The 17,185-nt window shown below is 49.6% G+C and overlaps 2 protein-coding genes across 2 annotated transcripts; both read right to left on the bottom strand.

Annotated features, from left to right (window-relative positions):
- Positions 1–200: 200 nt before the first annotated feature.
- On the bottom strand, positions 201–7,873 carry LOC144109622 (uncharacterized). Its single transcript, XM_077642441.1, has 6 exons — positions 7,442–7,873; positions 6,044–6,303; positions 5,400–5,795; positions 3,283–3,559; positions 1,184–1,458; positions 201–594 (listed from the first exon to the last, which is right to left on the bottom strand). The coding sequence occupies exons 1-6, from the start codon at positions 7,871–7,873 to the stop codon at positions 201–203; spliced, it is 2,034 nt and encodes a 677-aa protein (XP_077498567.1).
- Positions 7,874–8,794: 921 nt separating this feature from the next.
- On the bottom strand, positions 8,795–15,514 carry LOC144109621 (uncharacterized). The gene is made up of 3 exons (XM_077642440.1): positions 15,177–15,514; positions 10,832–11,166; positions 8,795–9,805 (listed from the first exon to the last, which is right to left on the bottom strand). The coding sequence occupies exons 1-3, from the start codon at positions 15,493–15,495 to the stop codon at positions 8,795–8,797; spliced, it is 1,665 nt and encodes a 554-aa protein (XP_077498566.1). The 5' UTR covers positions 15,496–15,514.
- Between the last annotated feature and the right edge of the window lie 1,671 nt (positions 15,515–17,185).

The raw sequence follows: 17,185 nt of genomic DNA, 5'->3' as shown, positions 1-17,185 counted from the left end.
TAGTGAAGAAAAGTTAAGTGCTTGCTCTCTTTTATGCCAACTGTAGTTTGCAAATAAAGAACGCGTTACGGGATTATGTGCTGCATAATATGCAAAAATTATGAACCCAAAGTAGGAAGTGTGGCCTTAAAGATTATCCTATCGCGGTCACTTTCTTTCAGGGCATACTTCATGCAAAATATGCCCTGATACGCATGAGTTCACGTCAAGATGCCACACTTGACCGAAGGGTTCATTGCGCTGCCGGGTGCGCAGCCGAATGCGTAGGAGAACCCCTCGACGTTTCGAAAAGTGTCGTCACACTCGTCGCCGACGGCCGAAGGTAATGTGTTCTCGCTGCCCAGGCAAGCTGAGTAGCACGCTGCGATGAAAAAGAGGGCGGCGCCGCCGTAGGCCTCGAACCCTTCCAGAAGTTCGTCGTAGCTCCCCAAGGCGGCGCTGCGGCGTAGGTACGCTTTCAGCGACACATCGAGGGCCAGAGCGCCTTCTATCTGCCGGAGCATGGCGTTGTCATCATCGCGTGCGCTGCTCCCGTTCGCGGCGCACTCCAGCGCCCTCTGGATGGAGGCCGCGGCTTCCGGCGAAGTGATGTAGCTGCGAAGAAATGATGCTTCGGGAATGCATGTAGGAAATAAACTGAGGGATAGCATTTCAGGCGTCGAACAGAGACATGCTGAGCTCTGTCGAAGGACCTTCTCGTAGAGTTTCTTTATACTGCGGTGACGTACAGCAACCCTAAGGCTAAGCCCCGTGCATAGGATTGCCTCCTTAAACACTACCAAATACAGGCTCTATAATACAACAGTGCCGATTCCAAAATACAACAGGAATTTTCGTCGCCCTCTCGTTGCAACATAATTTTCTGTAGTATTGCGTTGTCTGTTGTTACGACAGAACTGCCTCTGTCGTTTAGACAGGAGACTACTCAACACTACAGAAAAAATCCTGTTTTTACTACAAGAATTTGTTGTGATGTCCCCAAGTACAACAGGAAAATCTGTTGTGACAACAGAAAATTTTCTATTGTGGCTTTCGATAGGGAAGGACCACATTTTGGCCTCACAATGTGAAGATCGTAGTTGATATGTACGTGAAAGTTGCATGGTATGTTGTGGTACACAACAGCACATACTTGAATCACGTTGAGCGTACGTTTCTACAGATTTGCTTCAAACACTGATACCTGTCGGTGAACAGTCGGCTGAGCGCCGAGGCGGCACGGTAGCCCAGGCCTCCGTGATTCATGGCTGGCGTGGCGCTCTCGTCAACCCAAGGAAAAGAGAGTGCATATGGCAACAGCGCCATGTCACGGCCGGGGAGAAGTGTGAACCACTCGGCGAACTCTATTCGCGCCGATGCCGCGCGCTCGTTTGCGTCCACATGGTCCAGGTTGACCGCCTGCCAGTTGTCCACGAGCGAAGCGTTCATGTCGGGAAAGCTGCGCTCCGCTGGCTTCGGCTGGATGGCGAAAAAAGGAAAGGACGCCATGTTGGTATTAGTTGAATAATAGTACTTGGAGGCGAGAAAAATATTCTCGGCAGAGTTTCCTCGCGCTAGTTCACAGAGGAACATGACCGGGGATCGTCATCATTAGAGAATATATCCACTGCCGGCCAATTTAAACCAGAATATTAGTAATTTCATCCATCCACCCACCTGGCTCCTTGCCCCCCCCCCCCCCCCCCCCACGCTATAGTTGCCATGTCTACAATATACACTCCATTACCCTTTGCAACCGCTGTATCTTACCGGTGCTCACCTATGGGGCAGAAACGTGGAGGCTAACGAAAAGGGTTCAGCTTAGGTTAAGGACAACGCAGCGAGCTATGGAAAGAAAAATGATAGGAATAACTTAAAGAGACCGGGAGCGTGAAGTGTCGGTTGAGGGAACAAACGCGAGTTAATTACATCCTAGTCAAAATCAAAAGGAACAAATGGGCTTGAGCAGGGCATGTAATGCGAAGGCAGGATAACCGCTGGTCCTTAAGGGTAACGGAGTTGATTTCAAGAGAAGGCAAGCGTAGCAGGGTGCGGCAGAAGGTTAAGTGGGCGGATGAGATGAAGAAGATGGAGTTTGCGGGCATACTGTGGGCGCAGCTGGCAAAGGACAGGGTTAATTTGAGAGACAAGGGAGGGGCGTTTGCCCCGCAGTGGGCGTAGTCAGGATGATGATGAGTATTTGGAGGCGAGAAAGAAAATTTTCGGCATTGATTCCTCGCGCTAGTTCGCAGAGAAATATGAACAGAATCATCATCATTCGGCAATATATCCACTGCCGGCCAATTTATACCAAAATATTAGTAATCTCATCCGCCCACCTGACTCCTTGCCTCCCCGCGCTATAGTTGCCATGTCTACGATCTACACTCCATTGCCCTATGAGACCATCGGTTATCTTCCTTTTTCTTTACACGCACTCTGTTTCGTTCCTGACGTACAGAGTAACGTGGAATGGGACTTCATTAATGGGAAACATTGATAAAGTGAGACTTTTGGGCTAAAGAAGTTCGAGCGTGAGAAAGTAGAGAGGAAGGTTCGAAACCGCACAAGTACTCTAAACTAGGCGAGTTGGATGATTTGCATTTTTCGAGACGTAGCTCGAAAAAACGGGGACACAGAAGAGGCCAGAGATACGACATGAGAGCTCGTGTCGTGTCTCTGCCTTCTTCTGTGTCCTAATCATGACACTGATCACTGAAGCTGATCATGAGCCGTTACGAAAACAAGTTTGAAGATATCCCTTCCCTTACGGCGCGGTTCAGGTGTCCAAAGATATATGAGACAGATACTGCGCCATTTCCTTTCCCCAAAAAACCAATTATTATTATTATTATTATTATCCCGACCGCGGCGGCTGCGTTTTTATGGGGGAAAAACGCTAAGGCGCCAGTGTGCTGTGCGATGTCAGTGCACGTTAAAGATCCCCAAGTGGTCGAAATTATTCCGGAGCCCTCCACTACGGCACCTCTTTCTCCCTTTCTTCTTTCACTCCCTCCTTTATCCCTTCTCTTACGGCGCGGTTCAGGTGTCCAAAGATATGTGAGACAGATACTGCGCCATTTCCTTTCCCCCAAAACCAATTATTATTATTATTAAGTTTGAGGACGCTACGGAAAAAAAGGCTATTCTAATTATCGCTACTCTGCATAAGCATTCTCGGTCTCTTTTGGGTAGAATCCAACACCAATCTTTACAACGTGCTCACGAAGATTCACTAAGTCTATCCCCCTTGTTCTTCACTGGAAGGTGAGAAACGCCTTTGAACGCTTTCTACCGTCCAACCTTGAGCGATCGCTGGTCGGAGCGTGGGTCGAAGTACCCAAGGACGATGTCAGTGCTGTTCCAGGCCTTGACGACCGTGCGGCGGGCGTCCAAATATGGCCACTGCTCAAGACGGGCAGCAAAGGTGCCGCGGATGTCAGCGACCAGATGCTGCGCGCCGTGCATTGCCCGGCCGGATAAGACCTGGTCGTAGTATTCGCGGAAGACTTCGCTGCCGCTGAGCAGGTACACCTTGCTAAGGCACATGGCGCCGTGGTACAGTTCAGCTCTCAGTTCCCTGCGCAAAGATCACGCGCACGCCGAAATTTAGTGGTATAGTCTGCTAAGTTTAACAAATTATGAAAAAGAGGCGGGCGGAAAGCCTCAGCCCAGCAGGTTTCTGTTACACTGCTTGTTCGTTTCATGGCGTCAAGAATGTCCTCTCCTCTACCGAGTCGTTACTGTGCATCTTCGAAGTCAAGTCATTTTGTTCGAAGGCACCAATGTCGTGTCTGTCAGGAAGGTTCGCACAGACGCGCCAATGTCTGGGCTGACGCGTTCTGCACCAAGCAGATCAAGTGAGAAGTTTGAAGTTTTTGTGAAGGCACATCTAACTGCACAGAAGAGCAAAAAGAAAACATTTTGTAAACTTACATAGAAAATTTATTGGCGATTTAACCACGTTTGTAAATGCGTTGTCTGTGTAATAGCAATTTTCCGCCCCTGTGAAGTCCTCTCTGGCTTTGACTATGAAGAACTCTGCTCAGAAGTGCTGGTGAACGTGCTATACAGACATTACGTGGCTACTGTATCCGAAGACAACATATCTCCACAGTAATTTTTCATTTTCAACTGTGTTGACAATACTCACGTTTGAACAGTACAATTACTGTTTTGTAATCGTAAAGTAATTTGAAAAACAGGGAACGCCTTGAACTGCAGGCCTGCTCTAACAATGTTTGGCAGGGTGTTGAAAAGAAGCCACACCCTTTTTTAAACTTTTTTTAAGTGTTCTCTCCTAGAGAATAACAATAACACACTGCTCCTGTCTCCGCTTGCCGTCTCCGCAGAATTGTCGGATTAGATATCTGATTGTTCTTACTTATCGCTTCGTTTCCTCAACGCAATAAAAAAAGCTATACAACGACTCACAATGACACCTGAATCGTCCGACGTGCGCGCACTGATATTGGTACCTAAGTACTGTCTCTCACATTACCGTCGTTGTCAAGCTCATCACGTCATGATCATTAACTTTATTATTATGTTCGGTCAGTCATTTCTGACAAACTAAAATATTGTGTTCCTTCAGTGATTTGTTGAATAATCTGGATCTAAATTCAATTCCGATCGTTCTTAGATGGTACTTAGCCACTTTCGTTTGCTATTGCAAATAATTTGCTGGTCTGTGTACAGAAATCTCTAAAGGACTCGAAGCCCCGTCAAGCTGAACTGATTTCGACTTTTGATCACTAATGTCGGAATCATGTACGGATGTGCACAAACTTGATTTGATTGGAGAATTCACTGTCTCATTTTTTTTCAAGAAATCAATGATACCTCAGACTGCGAAAAACTTGCTTTTTTCGGAGTCTCGATTAAGTATCAGTATAGTGCGCAAAGTCATTTCAAATAGGTTCCCAGACAGCGCGACATACAGTCTGACGCGATTCGAAGGTGGTCACTCCAGGCTTAACCTATTTATTTATTTCATACTGCAGATCATTTTACAGATCCAAGCAGAATAGATACATATGTAGATATTACAGATACAAGGACAAGTAAAAAGAACAAAGAAAAAAGGCTTGCAGAATGACTATGCGCTGACATTCATCGTGTCGGTGAATTCCCCTCGCTGATGGTAAGCGGGAAAAAGGAAAATTTAAATTTGTCAGTTCTAGCAAAGTTCTAGCATTCTAGTTCTAGCATTCAGAATAAACTGCTTAAAAAGGTGTATCACACCTTCACCCATCATTGATGCCCTGAGGAAATAAATTTCGCTTTAAAAAAAAGTTTATTTTCGCAAAAAAGGCTGTGAAGATTATACCAGCTTTCCTAACTGAGCGTCACGTGTTAGGTTTAATAGGAACGAACATGGTAACCATCGAATCGCGCCTGACTACCCCGGGTCCCCTCACCGGGTGTAGAAGTTGAATAGCAGCTTCTGGTTAGCGAACAGCGCTGCCGTCTGCACGACGCACCAGGAGAAGAAGAGGTGCATCTGGTTCTCTCCGTTGCGACTCCACAGACCCAGGAACTCGCGCACAAAGCTCGGCTTCTTCGACACAAAAATGACGTCTCCCCCCGAGGTTCCCGCGTACGACCCGAGCTCCTGGAGCCAGCGTTGCCGGTTCAGCCCTGGCACCTTTCCAAACATGAAGGCTGTGTCGAGGCCGCTGGAAACATGCGCGTCCTCAAAGGCATGCCGCAGCGGAGCCAGGTGGCTTCTGGCGAGATCCTTCGTGATCGCGAAGCTCACGGTGGTGTCGTCCTCCTCCGCGTTGTCGTATTCACGGTTCCCTCCAAACTCCCGCCTGCGGTGAATTGGTAAATGGTTGCTGGGGAAGGGAAATGGCGCAGTATCTGTCTCACATCTCGGCTGAGGCTGACAAAACTTTATTGCGCATAAGCGTAGGGGATAAAGGCAAGTTAGCTAGCGTGCCGGAGGCCGTGGAGACCTTTGGCGACGCCGGCCAAAGGTCAAAATAATTTCGACCACTTGGGGATCTTTAATCTGCACTGACGCTTCATTTTAAAACGGCTTCTCGAGCCGATTGCTTACCTGAGCTCCTCAAAGTAGACCTTTGCTTCATGTTCACTGGCCTCCAGGCCCTTGTGCTTTCGGAGAATGCGCTCAAAATCGCTCAGGGGCTCCAGTACGACCGTGGTGAAGTTCGGGGCGCGTTGGACTACAACGTGGAGCAGGGGGCTCCACCGCAGCCTTATGGACGCGTGGAACCACGTACGAAGGAGGTCCACCCTGTTGGAGTCTTTGGGTAGGAGAGGCCACACGATGCCCGCGTCCAACAGCGCTCGCTTGACCTGGGATCACCATGAGGACGGGTTTAGGATCACCCTCAGGACAGTGTTTCGGAAAGCGCGAATGGTGCTTGTCTTGAGAGTAATCATCTTCGGATGTTAACGACGTTATGAAAGAGCGGTCAGGAGCCGCACATCCAACCTTCTGTGGCTGAAAAATGTTGACCGAAAAATTAAAATCCGTCGGAAAAAATGGCTGTGGTTAGCTCTGGTTAAACCTGGAGCGACGCGATAACAACAGCTGGCTGAGTGGAACTCGGCCAGTCGAATTGCAAAGTCAGTCTTTCGCCGCTGCGTTTCGCTGAGCATTCCTTCTTCATCTTCGTCCTTGGACGTGGATTCACTCTCCCCCTCTCCGCTCCTCCCCCACTCGGTTTCGCCGGCGCGCCGCGCCGCCACGGTGGCCACGGCGCCACCACGCTGAAGGCTCGAAATGCTAGCGTAATGTTGTAGCATGGCGCGCAAACCAGCTGCGTGCTGTGACGTCACTCCGCGCATGCGCACAACTGACGAGGCGGGCGGCGTCTGCTCTGCCGTCAGCGCAGCGGCGAGGCTATGACGTCACTTCGCGCATGCGCACAGCTGGCGGAGCGGTGGTGCCACGGCTCAGCGCGCAGCCACGCTGACCTCGCGAAGTGGCTGGCGTAGTGTAGCTGTCGCTACAAAAGGTTAAATATTTCCATGAGTAGACTCTCCCTAGCTATGAGCAGGTCCTAAAAGCACGGAAAGGATAAGATTAAGTACGGTCTTTGGGAGTGACACGGCAGCTTCAGTTTCGAGAAAAACAAACAAACTGATTGACAAATATATGAAGGAAAAAATAGGGTATCTTACTGTGCATAAAAGGGGAAAGGACTGCGCATCTGAATTCTTTAAAAGTGTCAGGGTACATTCAGATAGGATAGGATAGGAAAACATTGTCCAACAGAAAGCGGCTGCCCGCCCAGACGACGGCCGAAAGGTCTTGACTGTCGGCGACGGCTTCGGCCAGTCGGACGAGTTGTAGCTGAGTCGCTGGGCCGGAGCCCACTCGAAAAGAGCATCCAATGGCCGCACTACACCCAGTTTATTCGAAAATGCACAGCTACACAAGACCGGAGGGCGGCGCCCGCACAAAGCGCGGTCCACGCGTGCAGCTCACCTTTAGCAGCTGGTCGCTCCTGCCCTGAAGCACACCGTCGCAGCTGCGGTAGAAAGCGGCCGCCCTCTGCAGCGATGTCTGGCCCGTGGTGGGCACAGGCACCGAGCTCAGCAGGGAAGACATCTCGCGAAGCACCCCCAGGAAAGCCTCCTCGCGCACTGAAAGCTGACTGCGGCGCCACCAGCCGTCGCACACGAAACGGCTGAAGCCCTCGCACGGGTTGAGCGACGTGTTCAGCGTAGCGCGCAGGCGGCGTGCGTACTCCCGGCACGGCTCGGTGCGGCACACGCGAAGGGTGCCGTGCCGCGTACCAACCTCGGGCCGGAAGAACCCCAACAGGAAGAGGAACACGGCGAGCACAACTACCAGGAGCACCACGCACAAGATGCTGGCTGCCGGAGGTTGACTCTTGAAGAACGCCTGCGGTGACATCGTTGACGCTATGCGAGGGGCTTCCGGGACCGGACAAGGTGTAGACGCTCTTCCATACTCTTACTCGCCGATTTGGGAACACTTAGGAGAGGCTCCTGAGAAGAGCTTTTCTACGCCCTTAGCCTCCTGTAGCTGCCCTCATAGCTCTGCCATAACGCTCGTGGAACACGTGCGTTTCAAATTGTGCCGACCTTTATATGCGTGCCTTAGACTGCCCTATTTTACTATCAGTCAGGTGACGAACAAGACCCGAGAAGACACCGCTGGCGGTAGGTCGTCCGGCGACGGAAGCAACCAGGCCATCGGTGGAGAAGACAAGCCTCAGCGAACGAACAAGGTCCACTCCGCAGCCCCTTCGTTCATTCTGACGAAGACTCTGGCGCCAACGCAGCAGCATGTAAGCTTGGGCATGCCAGCATCTGCATCATGCACTCGTTAACATGCAATTCTTGAATATATGTTTTGTTCCGAGTCAAATGGTGTCTCTTTGCCTCTCCGTCCCGTGTGTACCCGCGAAGTGTGTGGGGTCGTCACAGTTTGCATGACCACTTGGAGAGCATTGAATTTGACATGGAATTTGATAAATAATTTCAAAATCTGGTACTTAATGTCATTTCCAAATTTTTATATATTTGACGAAACAAAGTACATTTCAATTTATTTGTATACGAAAGCATATTGTCTTTTATTCACATAAAAAAGTTCATAGTGAAGGGCAAAATACTTTATTTCAAAGAATTTACTAGCTCTTATCGCTTTCAAACTTAAGATGGCGGCCATAGCAGGAAAAAAGTTTTTCGCACAAACAAGCTGGGATAATGTTTGTCATAGTAACACAATAAACCATGATTTTTTTAAAAAGAAATCGGAATGGTCGAGCGCAAAGTGTTGGCCAGTTGGCGTGAAATGAAACACGATCGCCTAAGCGGGGATTACCTTGACGCCTTTGTTGGCAGAGAAGCCCTGCGTTGTGGTCGACACGAACTGCGGCGGGCTCATCACATTCCGCGATGCCTCGACGCACGCCGGGTGGACGCTCTGCCGATTCCCAGCCTGGTAGAACAACGAGTCTGGTCTGGTTGAGGACGCATGCGACGGCGCCGTGTGGCCGTCGCTGCTACCGGAGCGGGACGGCACGACCTTTCGCGGGTTACTCTTCCAAGCGGGCTCGAAACTGTACGGCTGCTGCTGGCGACGGCAATCTTTCCGCTCGGGTGAGTCGCCAGACAAGGGCGTTGACGGCTGACGAGGCGAGCGTCTCCCGTAACTGGGCTCGGGCACCCTGCTTGGTTCGAGGTTCTCGTGGGGCTTGAGTGAGGAGGTAGACAACGACCTCCCGGATAGGGATGTTTTCCCCTGGGCCTTGTCATCTTCGGAGACAGCGCGCTCGTCCCGAAGGTCCACTCGCACTGTTTGTGACGAATGCTGCGAACCAGACAGACTGCCGTAAGGCCGATCGATCCTCTTGTTCCCGTCGCGTTCGCGCGTAGTATCTTCATTGGAACAACGGCGAGACCTCGGTGTAGAGGATGAGGTCGGAGACGAGCGGAACAACTGCACGTCCGTACTGAGCGCGTCCCTTCCAGAGGTGGTGGCCAGACGTTCGGGAGGTTCGGGTGGCTGTTGTAGTTCTTGCAGTTGCTGGTCGCGCTCTGTCATAGGTAGCGTCCGATTTCCACCGGTCGCAATTGACGTTAAACTCGGAGACGCTGAGACCGACCGGGGTGAAGCTCGACTCTGAGGCGTAAGTCCACCTCCGGAGTACATTCGTCTTCTGGATGCAGCCGTATCCTCAGCAGCAGTCGTGTCTGGCGGCGCTCCCGAAGCAGGATGGCAGTGCTTTGACATCCGCGTTCCAGCGCCTGGCTCGAATTCCTTCCGTGCAAGATATCTACGATCTCCAGCAAACTGTGGCACTGTTATTCTGAAAACCTGCAGAAATATTAAAGCAAAAGAAAAATACTCTATGTAAGCGAGTCCTTGCAACTATACCTTTACCGCGTTCCAGCAAGGTAGGAATTAAAATTCTCAAAGCTTTATTTACATAAGATCAGGAAACGTTTCGCGCCGTTTCCTTAGTGCTAGACATAGCAGAGAGACAAGTGCTGCAATGACGAACAAAAAAAGAGACAAGCCCTAACCGTTAATCAGAGGAGCACTTGGAATACAAAGATAACGGCCCGCTTCTGAAGAAAGATGTGGCAACAGAAATTGCCTTCGGGAGTTTGTTCCTGACCCGCTGCGGTGGCTCAGTTGGTTAGGGTGCTTGGCTACTGATCCGGAGTTCCCGGGTTCGAACCCGACCGCGGCGGCTGCGTTTTTATGGAGGCAAAACGCTAAGGCGCCCGTGGGCTGTGCGATGTCAGTGCACGTTAAGGATCTCCAGGTGGTCGAAATTATTCCGGAGCCCTCCACTACGGCACCTCTTTCTTCCTTTCTTATTTCACTCCCTCCTGTATCCCTTCCCTTACGGCGCTGTTCAAGTGTCCAACGGTATACGAGACAGATACTGCGCCATTTCCTTTCCCCAAAAACCAATTATTATATATGAGACGGATACTGCGCCATTTCCTTCCCCAAAAGCCAATTATTATTATTATTATTATTATTATTATTATTATTAATATTATTATGATTATTATTATTATTATTATTATTATGTTCCTGATTTCTAAGCCGACATATCAGCTCTACTTGGACGAGGAGATAAAAACATGCAGGAGTCTGCGGTGCATTCAGCTCTATATTTTACACGGATGAACAAATTTTTCTGACAGTTAAGCACTTTTAACACATCCTTCTTTTGCTATGAGCACTGAACTTTGTGTTGCTGATGCCCCTCTACAAGGTAAAGCGTAAAGGTTCTCTGCGTCAAACTTCCTATCGTATGTAGCCCAGATTTGCAATCATGAACGTAGTACTCTGCCAAGAAGATGTGTTTAAACAAAAAACATCAACCTTCAGTTCAGGCGTGTGCTGCCCCGAGGGTGGCGTCTCGGTGTGGTATGGTTCGAGTCTCTTGGCGGCTTCTGATGACTGCATACCCCGGTCTTCCGTTTTCTTCACTGTGCATCCATCGGTTCCAGATGGCAATGGTGACTGCCTGGTGCGCAGAGTTCCTAGAACTGTCGGACGGGTACACTTATCAAGAATGCTGCCGATGCTTCCCTGGTCTTTTGCTTGTCGTCCTGGAACAGCGTGCTGAGGAGAGTCGGGTTGTAGTTCGGTCGTTGTCTTCGGGAGGTCGAGTTCGGTGTAGGGTTGAACTCGCTTCTGTTCAGCTCCTGGCGAACCTGCGTTTGCATAGAAACCACGCTACTTGAGGTCTGGTAGCTTGTTTTCGTGCTAGTTGGTTCACGAATGGCAGCATCTGCGGCCGCTGCAAGTTACAACAAACACGCGTTGAGAAGCAACAAAAAAGGAAGCACAACTCGGTCAAGCGCACATTACCCAGTGAAGGATTGTTCGTCAGTTGAAAGAAAAGAAGGTAGAAGATCACATACATAAACACTGGTAGATACTGAAGGTAAAAATTAGCGGAAGATTTAGCGTGGTTAGGTCAAAATTGAATTAGGTGCGCTAGCACATCGGTTTTCACTTTGGTTTTGGTTGGAGGCCCGTTTTCAAGGTAAGGTAGGCTTCAGACAAAGATGGCGAAATCGGCTTTGAGCTCTGACTTAATGATATGTAGCGATAGTGTTAATGGGCTAATGCCCACGTATGCGGAATTGGCCATTCTGTACATTCATAGATCCCTGGGACTCTTCCTACCCCTCCTGACGCAGTGGTGCAGTGGTTAGCGATACGCCACTGCCAGCTGCGATGGCAGGTGCTGGTACCGGTGGGGCCTGTGAGACCAGGGTTACTCTTCCAGAGGAACTTCAAGGTCACGGAGGGAGGATTCGAAGAGACAAACAATGACGAAATCTGAGATTGGGAGCATTAGTGCTAACGCACTAAAAGCGGATTTATCACAAAGTGATTACTTAATACATGACTGAATGATATTGAAATGTCTCGTGTCTATAGAGCAGCTGCCGCACACTGCACAATTCGTGCATAAAAAAGCGCTGAAAAACGCGAGTGCATATGACTGGTGAAAGCTTAAAGGGGCTGTGAAGGGGGCTCTAATAAAGTTGCGGAATGCCTGGGATATTGAATCACGCCGCTTCACGAATAGTGTCCAGTAAGGATTTTTTTAAATGAGCTTTGTAGAAGCTTAGTTATCTGTAGTTAAAATTTGAATTTCAGCGTCTTCGCGCCTTTTCCTCTCCTCTCGTCACTTTTTGCACGCTGAAAGGTAGGCGATCCTTCGCCGACCCCCCTCTGGGAGCGGAGCTTCCCGACCAGCCTGAGCTAAGCGGCTTATTGGCCACGGCCACCGTAGCTGCCTGACGTCTGAAAGAATCTAACCAATGGCCACCTCTCACCTTGTCTACGCAAATGCGGGGGACGGAGGAGGGTGCGAGCATGAAACGTCGCAGGGAAGGGCTCGCCAACTTTGACGCGTGATTGTGGGTCGTCTGCTGCATGTAGAAGGGAATAATAATGCTCTGGTTTTCATGGCAACACAGTGCAGTGATTAAGCGAGTTAATGTGCTCTCCTCGGAAGCCGTTTCGGAGCCCCTTTAATCATTCATATAGGAAGGCTTCGCATAAGTGAGTTCTTAAGGGCCACCACGTGTCTGCAGCCCAAAAAAGATGTGTCTGCGTCCTCAAAGCAGCGTGGGAACGACTAAGGGAGGAAAGAAACGGCAGTTCGATGTGTTGCCTTACATTCATGTGTTCTCAAATAATTTAGTAAAAAAAACGGCAACAGATTCAACGTGAATGTTGTGCTGTCATCCAGGGCGTATGCCGGTAGGTCAACGCAACAATCACGCCAAGAAGAGGGAGGGGGGGGGGGTGGTACGGCGTACGGCACGAGACAATATCCGTGGACTACTTGGTGGATGTGGTCAATAAGACTCCCGTATCAAGCGGGAGTTCGTACGTCGGGCAGTCAGAGCAGTGCCTGTACGACCGGCTAAGGGAGGACCAGGTGGCATGCGATGCATCGCAAGCACGTGACTACCTCGGAGCCTCACTGCTGACCGTGTGGCAAGAACAGATCCGAGACGGACCCTTGCTCAAAGCATTGTGAGGCCATATTCGATGAAGCCACCATCTTGTCCAAATCGCCGAACACACTAAAATTAGATGTTCTTGAAGCCTTCCTAATAAGGTCAGGTATATAGGTAGACTGCAGAGGTAGGAAACATTCTTCGATATACAATCGTTGAGCTAACCGAGAAGTCAGCGTCAATTTCTCCCATAGCGGCTGAACTGGTGGGTCATCCCAAGCGGGATTCCAACTCCCGCTGGTGAAAACTGCGCAGCTCGATTTCGAGGTGCGTCGCACAATTCGGTCATCGCTGCATTTTTTCTTGACATTTTTGAATGCGAAAGCGTTAAGGAGCTCGTGTCGCTGATCGTTTGCGAAAAATCCGCGAAAAATCACCAGTGAAGCCACCTAGTAGGCAGGCGGCCACCTAGGTCACGTGTCCTTGCGGTGTCATCAGAACCTGGACACCGAATTGCGAGCAAACTGCGCACCGTAGCAGGTGGCTGTCAAATTAATCAGATTGGTCGTGATAACTTGCTTGGGAAGACCAACCTGGGTCGCACAAAACCCATCGGTGGCATTACCTGCAATCGCATGCAGGGCACGTGCACGTCGCTTAACCGCTGCACCACTGCGCCAGAAGTGGTATACGGACTCCCGGAAATCTATGAATGTTAAGTAGGGAATGACGAACTGTGCATATATGTGCACTTACCCATAAAAGCTATCGTGTGATGCCCTTAAGGCAGAGATCAAGTGTCCCCTCCAGCTTCTTTTTATTTCAAGTAGAGAATTTCGTAGTGTGCGATTATCCGTGCTGCTACTGCGTTTTTTTTTGTAATTTCTCAACCGGTGTCTGTCTTAACTATGCAGCGTCCGCAAATGCTGCCATTGATCTATCGTAGAAGAAGCGTGACAACGCAACACAAGCTGAACAAAGTTTGAGGGGGAGCCTGAGTCTCCTGGCCACCGGGCTGAGGCTTACAAAGCATGAATTTTCCTGCATATATCAACTTGTGCACAGCTAACTCACGTGCATAAGTACACATCGCAGTGGTATCGTTGACTACAATTTGGAACCGAACCAATTTTAAAGGATCAAACCGTGTCCAAAATCGAAATACAAGGTCGTTTTTCTATTGTACCTTCAATGGAAGGAGCGTCTGAACTCTATACACTTACGGTGGGTGAGAACTTTACGATTCCAACCAACCACGAGAGATTCATGGCCACATATGCGTGCCTTGGACGATGTGTAGTGCTCAGTTGCAGCGGATTCAATTGCCGCACAACTTTTATTTATTTTCTCCTTTTTTTAGGGGACCTCGGCGGTGGCCGAGTGGTTGAGCATCCGCCTCGCATGTGGGAGGTACGGGGCTCGATCCCCAGTGCCGTCGGGTACCCACCGGTGACACAATGGGTGCAAACTTTCCCCTGGCCTGTTGCTCGGCTTATCAAGGGTGAAATGCTTGGGAAAGGGGTTTTTGGGGTCTTTGACTCCACCTTGAGTAATCGAAGATACCTTCTGTCATGGCGCTCTTTGGCTATAGATGCCCTTGCGCCATAAAAATTCACACTCATCATCATTTTTTTAGGGCCCACTGAAAGTTTCAACTCGAAAGGAGACATTTACTGTACCCACCCTTTCCTCAAGATTTCCTCCAATGGTTCCATCCACGGAAGTTCAATGTCCCGATAAACAGGTGAGAGACCACCATAGACGTTGAAGTGCGGTCATCGTGGGCAAGACCTTAAGAATACAGCAGCCACTGACGGTGCCCGATGTGGCAATTGATGCCATAAGCAATATCGAAGCTCGTGGAGTGTGCCTTGTAATAATGAATAGCATGATAAAATGATTACAATAGGTAGGAAAATATCATTGCAGCCAGGGTTCCTCTATATTTCGATGCGGCATTTAATCCTGATAAACGCAACATTTTAGGGCAAACTCAGTTTTCGCGGGTGGCATACTGTGTTTAAGGATGCATTTCAGGCTGTGTAGGCTACGGGAGCACCCATAGAAGGTATTGATAAACTAAACATTCGGAGGTTCGTAGGTTCTGAGGTTTACGTCTCCCTGGAGAGTAATGTTTCTCGTACCGTTTGAACACCTCTTCTTGCTAATCGTAGAGCCAATCTTGTAGGCACGAAGCCCGAACGAAGCTATACCGGAGTCGCAGATCGAACCGCACTTACCTTGACCGTCCGTTGGCGAATCCTGTTGAAGGCTCTCCTCGCTACTTTCCCCGTCCGAGGTTGTCTGCCCTTCGGTGTCTTCGACACTGAGGACAGGGTCTTTGGCAGCGGTGGATCCAGGATCTTCTCGCACGGTGGTGTTCACGGCCTTTTCGCGAAGATTCAAATCAGCCGCATCCACCGGTGCTTTGCTGGAGTCCTGATGGTCGTCGACCTCCCTGGCAGGAGACTCCGTCGCAGAAGGGCTGACCAAACGGTTCTCCGCGAGGGAGGCTTCGGAAGTGTCGCTGGGTGAGCCCCGTTCTTTCTTTGAGGCCATCGGACGTCCGGCACGTTCGATGTCTTTCTTCTTCTGAGCAAGCGTTAGGCTCGTGCGTATCGTTCGCAGAAGAACGCGCTTCGACGTGGGCTTCTTCTTCACTGCTTGAATTAGGGTTAGCCGCGTGCCTCAGCACGTCAAGGCCAAGGGCAACGTAAAGCTAACGCTGAAGGTTTCCATAACAGGCGCAAATTAAAAGCAGGACACGTACTACTGGGTCCATCCGTCTCCTTTGTATATGTTGTACTGAATTTGACAGATGTAGTTTTAAAAAGTGCTGACGGATGCCACTGGTGGCACTCTAGTCGCTGGAACCTTCACCATCTTCCTCAAATGGTTTCTAATAGGACTACCAACCGCGTGATTGGTGACCATTAGTGTACTGCGGTGGAAGCGCACTCACTGCACATGGGGCCGGGGACGCTACAGCTGTCAGTATCCCTTATTCGCGCTCTGGAGAGGGCAAAGAGTTTGGGAAGTTCTCATGGAATCTTCAATACACTTTTTTTCTTAAAAAAAGCTGCCCTGCTGCGGTGGTTAGCGCTCTAGGGTTCAGATCATAGGACACTGGTTCAATTCCGGCTGCAGCAGGAGCGTTTCTATGAAGCTGAAAGGCAAAATGCATTCAATTGCTGCGCGGCCTTAGCGCACGTAAAAGAACGCCAGACGCCCATTGCTAAGAAAACGGAAGACACCATCTGACTCCGCCAAATTCCTCACCTACTCTCTAGAGCTCAATAAACGTTTTCCTTCCTTCCTTCCTTCCTTCCTTCCTTCCTTCCTTCCTTCCTTCCTTCCTTCCTTCCTTCCTTCCTTCCTTCCTTCCTTCCTTCCTTCCTTCCTTCCTTCCTTCCTTCCTTCCTTCCTTCCTTCCTTCCTTCCTTCCTTCCTTCCTTCCTTCCTTCCTTCCTTCCTTCCTTCCTTCCTTCCTTCCTTCCTTCCAGATTGTGTGAACTCATCCGCAGCCATCCTCTGCGGCGTTTCTCAAAGTCCATGTTTCGCTTCAATACGTTAAACCGCACAACTTTTTTTAAATGCGAAAACATTAGGTGGCTCATCAACGTTAAAAATCGGCGTCGCCCACAAAGTGGCGACATTACAAAACTAGCGATTGGTAGAGTCGGTATGACGTCATCAAAGGCGGGAAAAGAAATGTTGACCAGTAATAGTCAGCACTAGTGATTACAGCAGCACCAACTACAAATTAATATAGAGTAATTAGAAAAGAATTGGAATAAATATAAATGCAATAGAATTTAAAAGGTATTGGAATATATATGTAAAGCTTTCGCGTTGCTCACACATAAGTTTTGTTGATAAGAGCTGCTCAGTTTTGGTCCGGTGATCTTATTCACGTACCGAAAGAGGAAAAGAATTCCGTTCCACAAATCACTCAGTAAGGCCGAGCAAATCATTTGGCGATGGATTCAGACAGACGCTTTCCCGAACACCTTCCTGGGCATGAACTCAGGGGACTATCGTCCGGCTTGCAAATTATGTCGACACTCTAAGTCATATAGATGTCCGTCACATACTTAGGGCTTGCCTTAATAGTCCAACTCCCCCTTTTCTGAAACTCGAGGACTAGGAAAGATTTGAGGCCGTGATGCCCAGCTCACAGCCGCAGGTCCAGCTCCGGATGGTGACCTGGGCCAGAGATGTCAGTAGGGCTCACGAGCTCCTGGCCACC

Source organism: Amblyomma americanum, chromosome 11, assembly GCF_052857255.1.
Source record: "Amblyomma americanum isolate KBUSLIRL-KWMA chromosome 11, ASM5285725v1, whole genome shotgun sequence".
Classification (NCBI taxonomy): Eukaryota; Metazoa; Arthropoda; class Arachnida; order Ixodida; family Ixodidae; genus Amblyomma; species Amblyomma americanum.
Note: the sequence above shows the minus strand (reverse complement) of the source record. Positions and strands in the feature narration are given on the sequence as shown.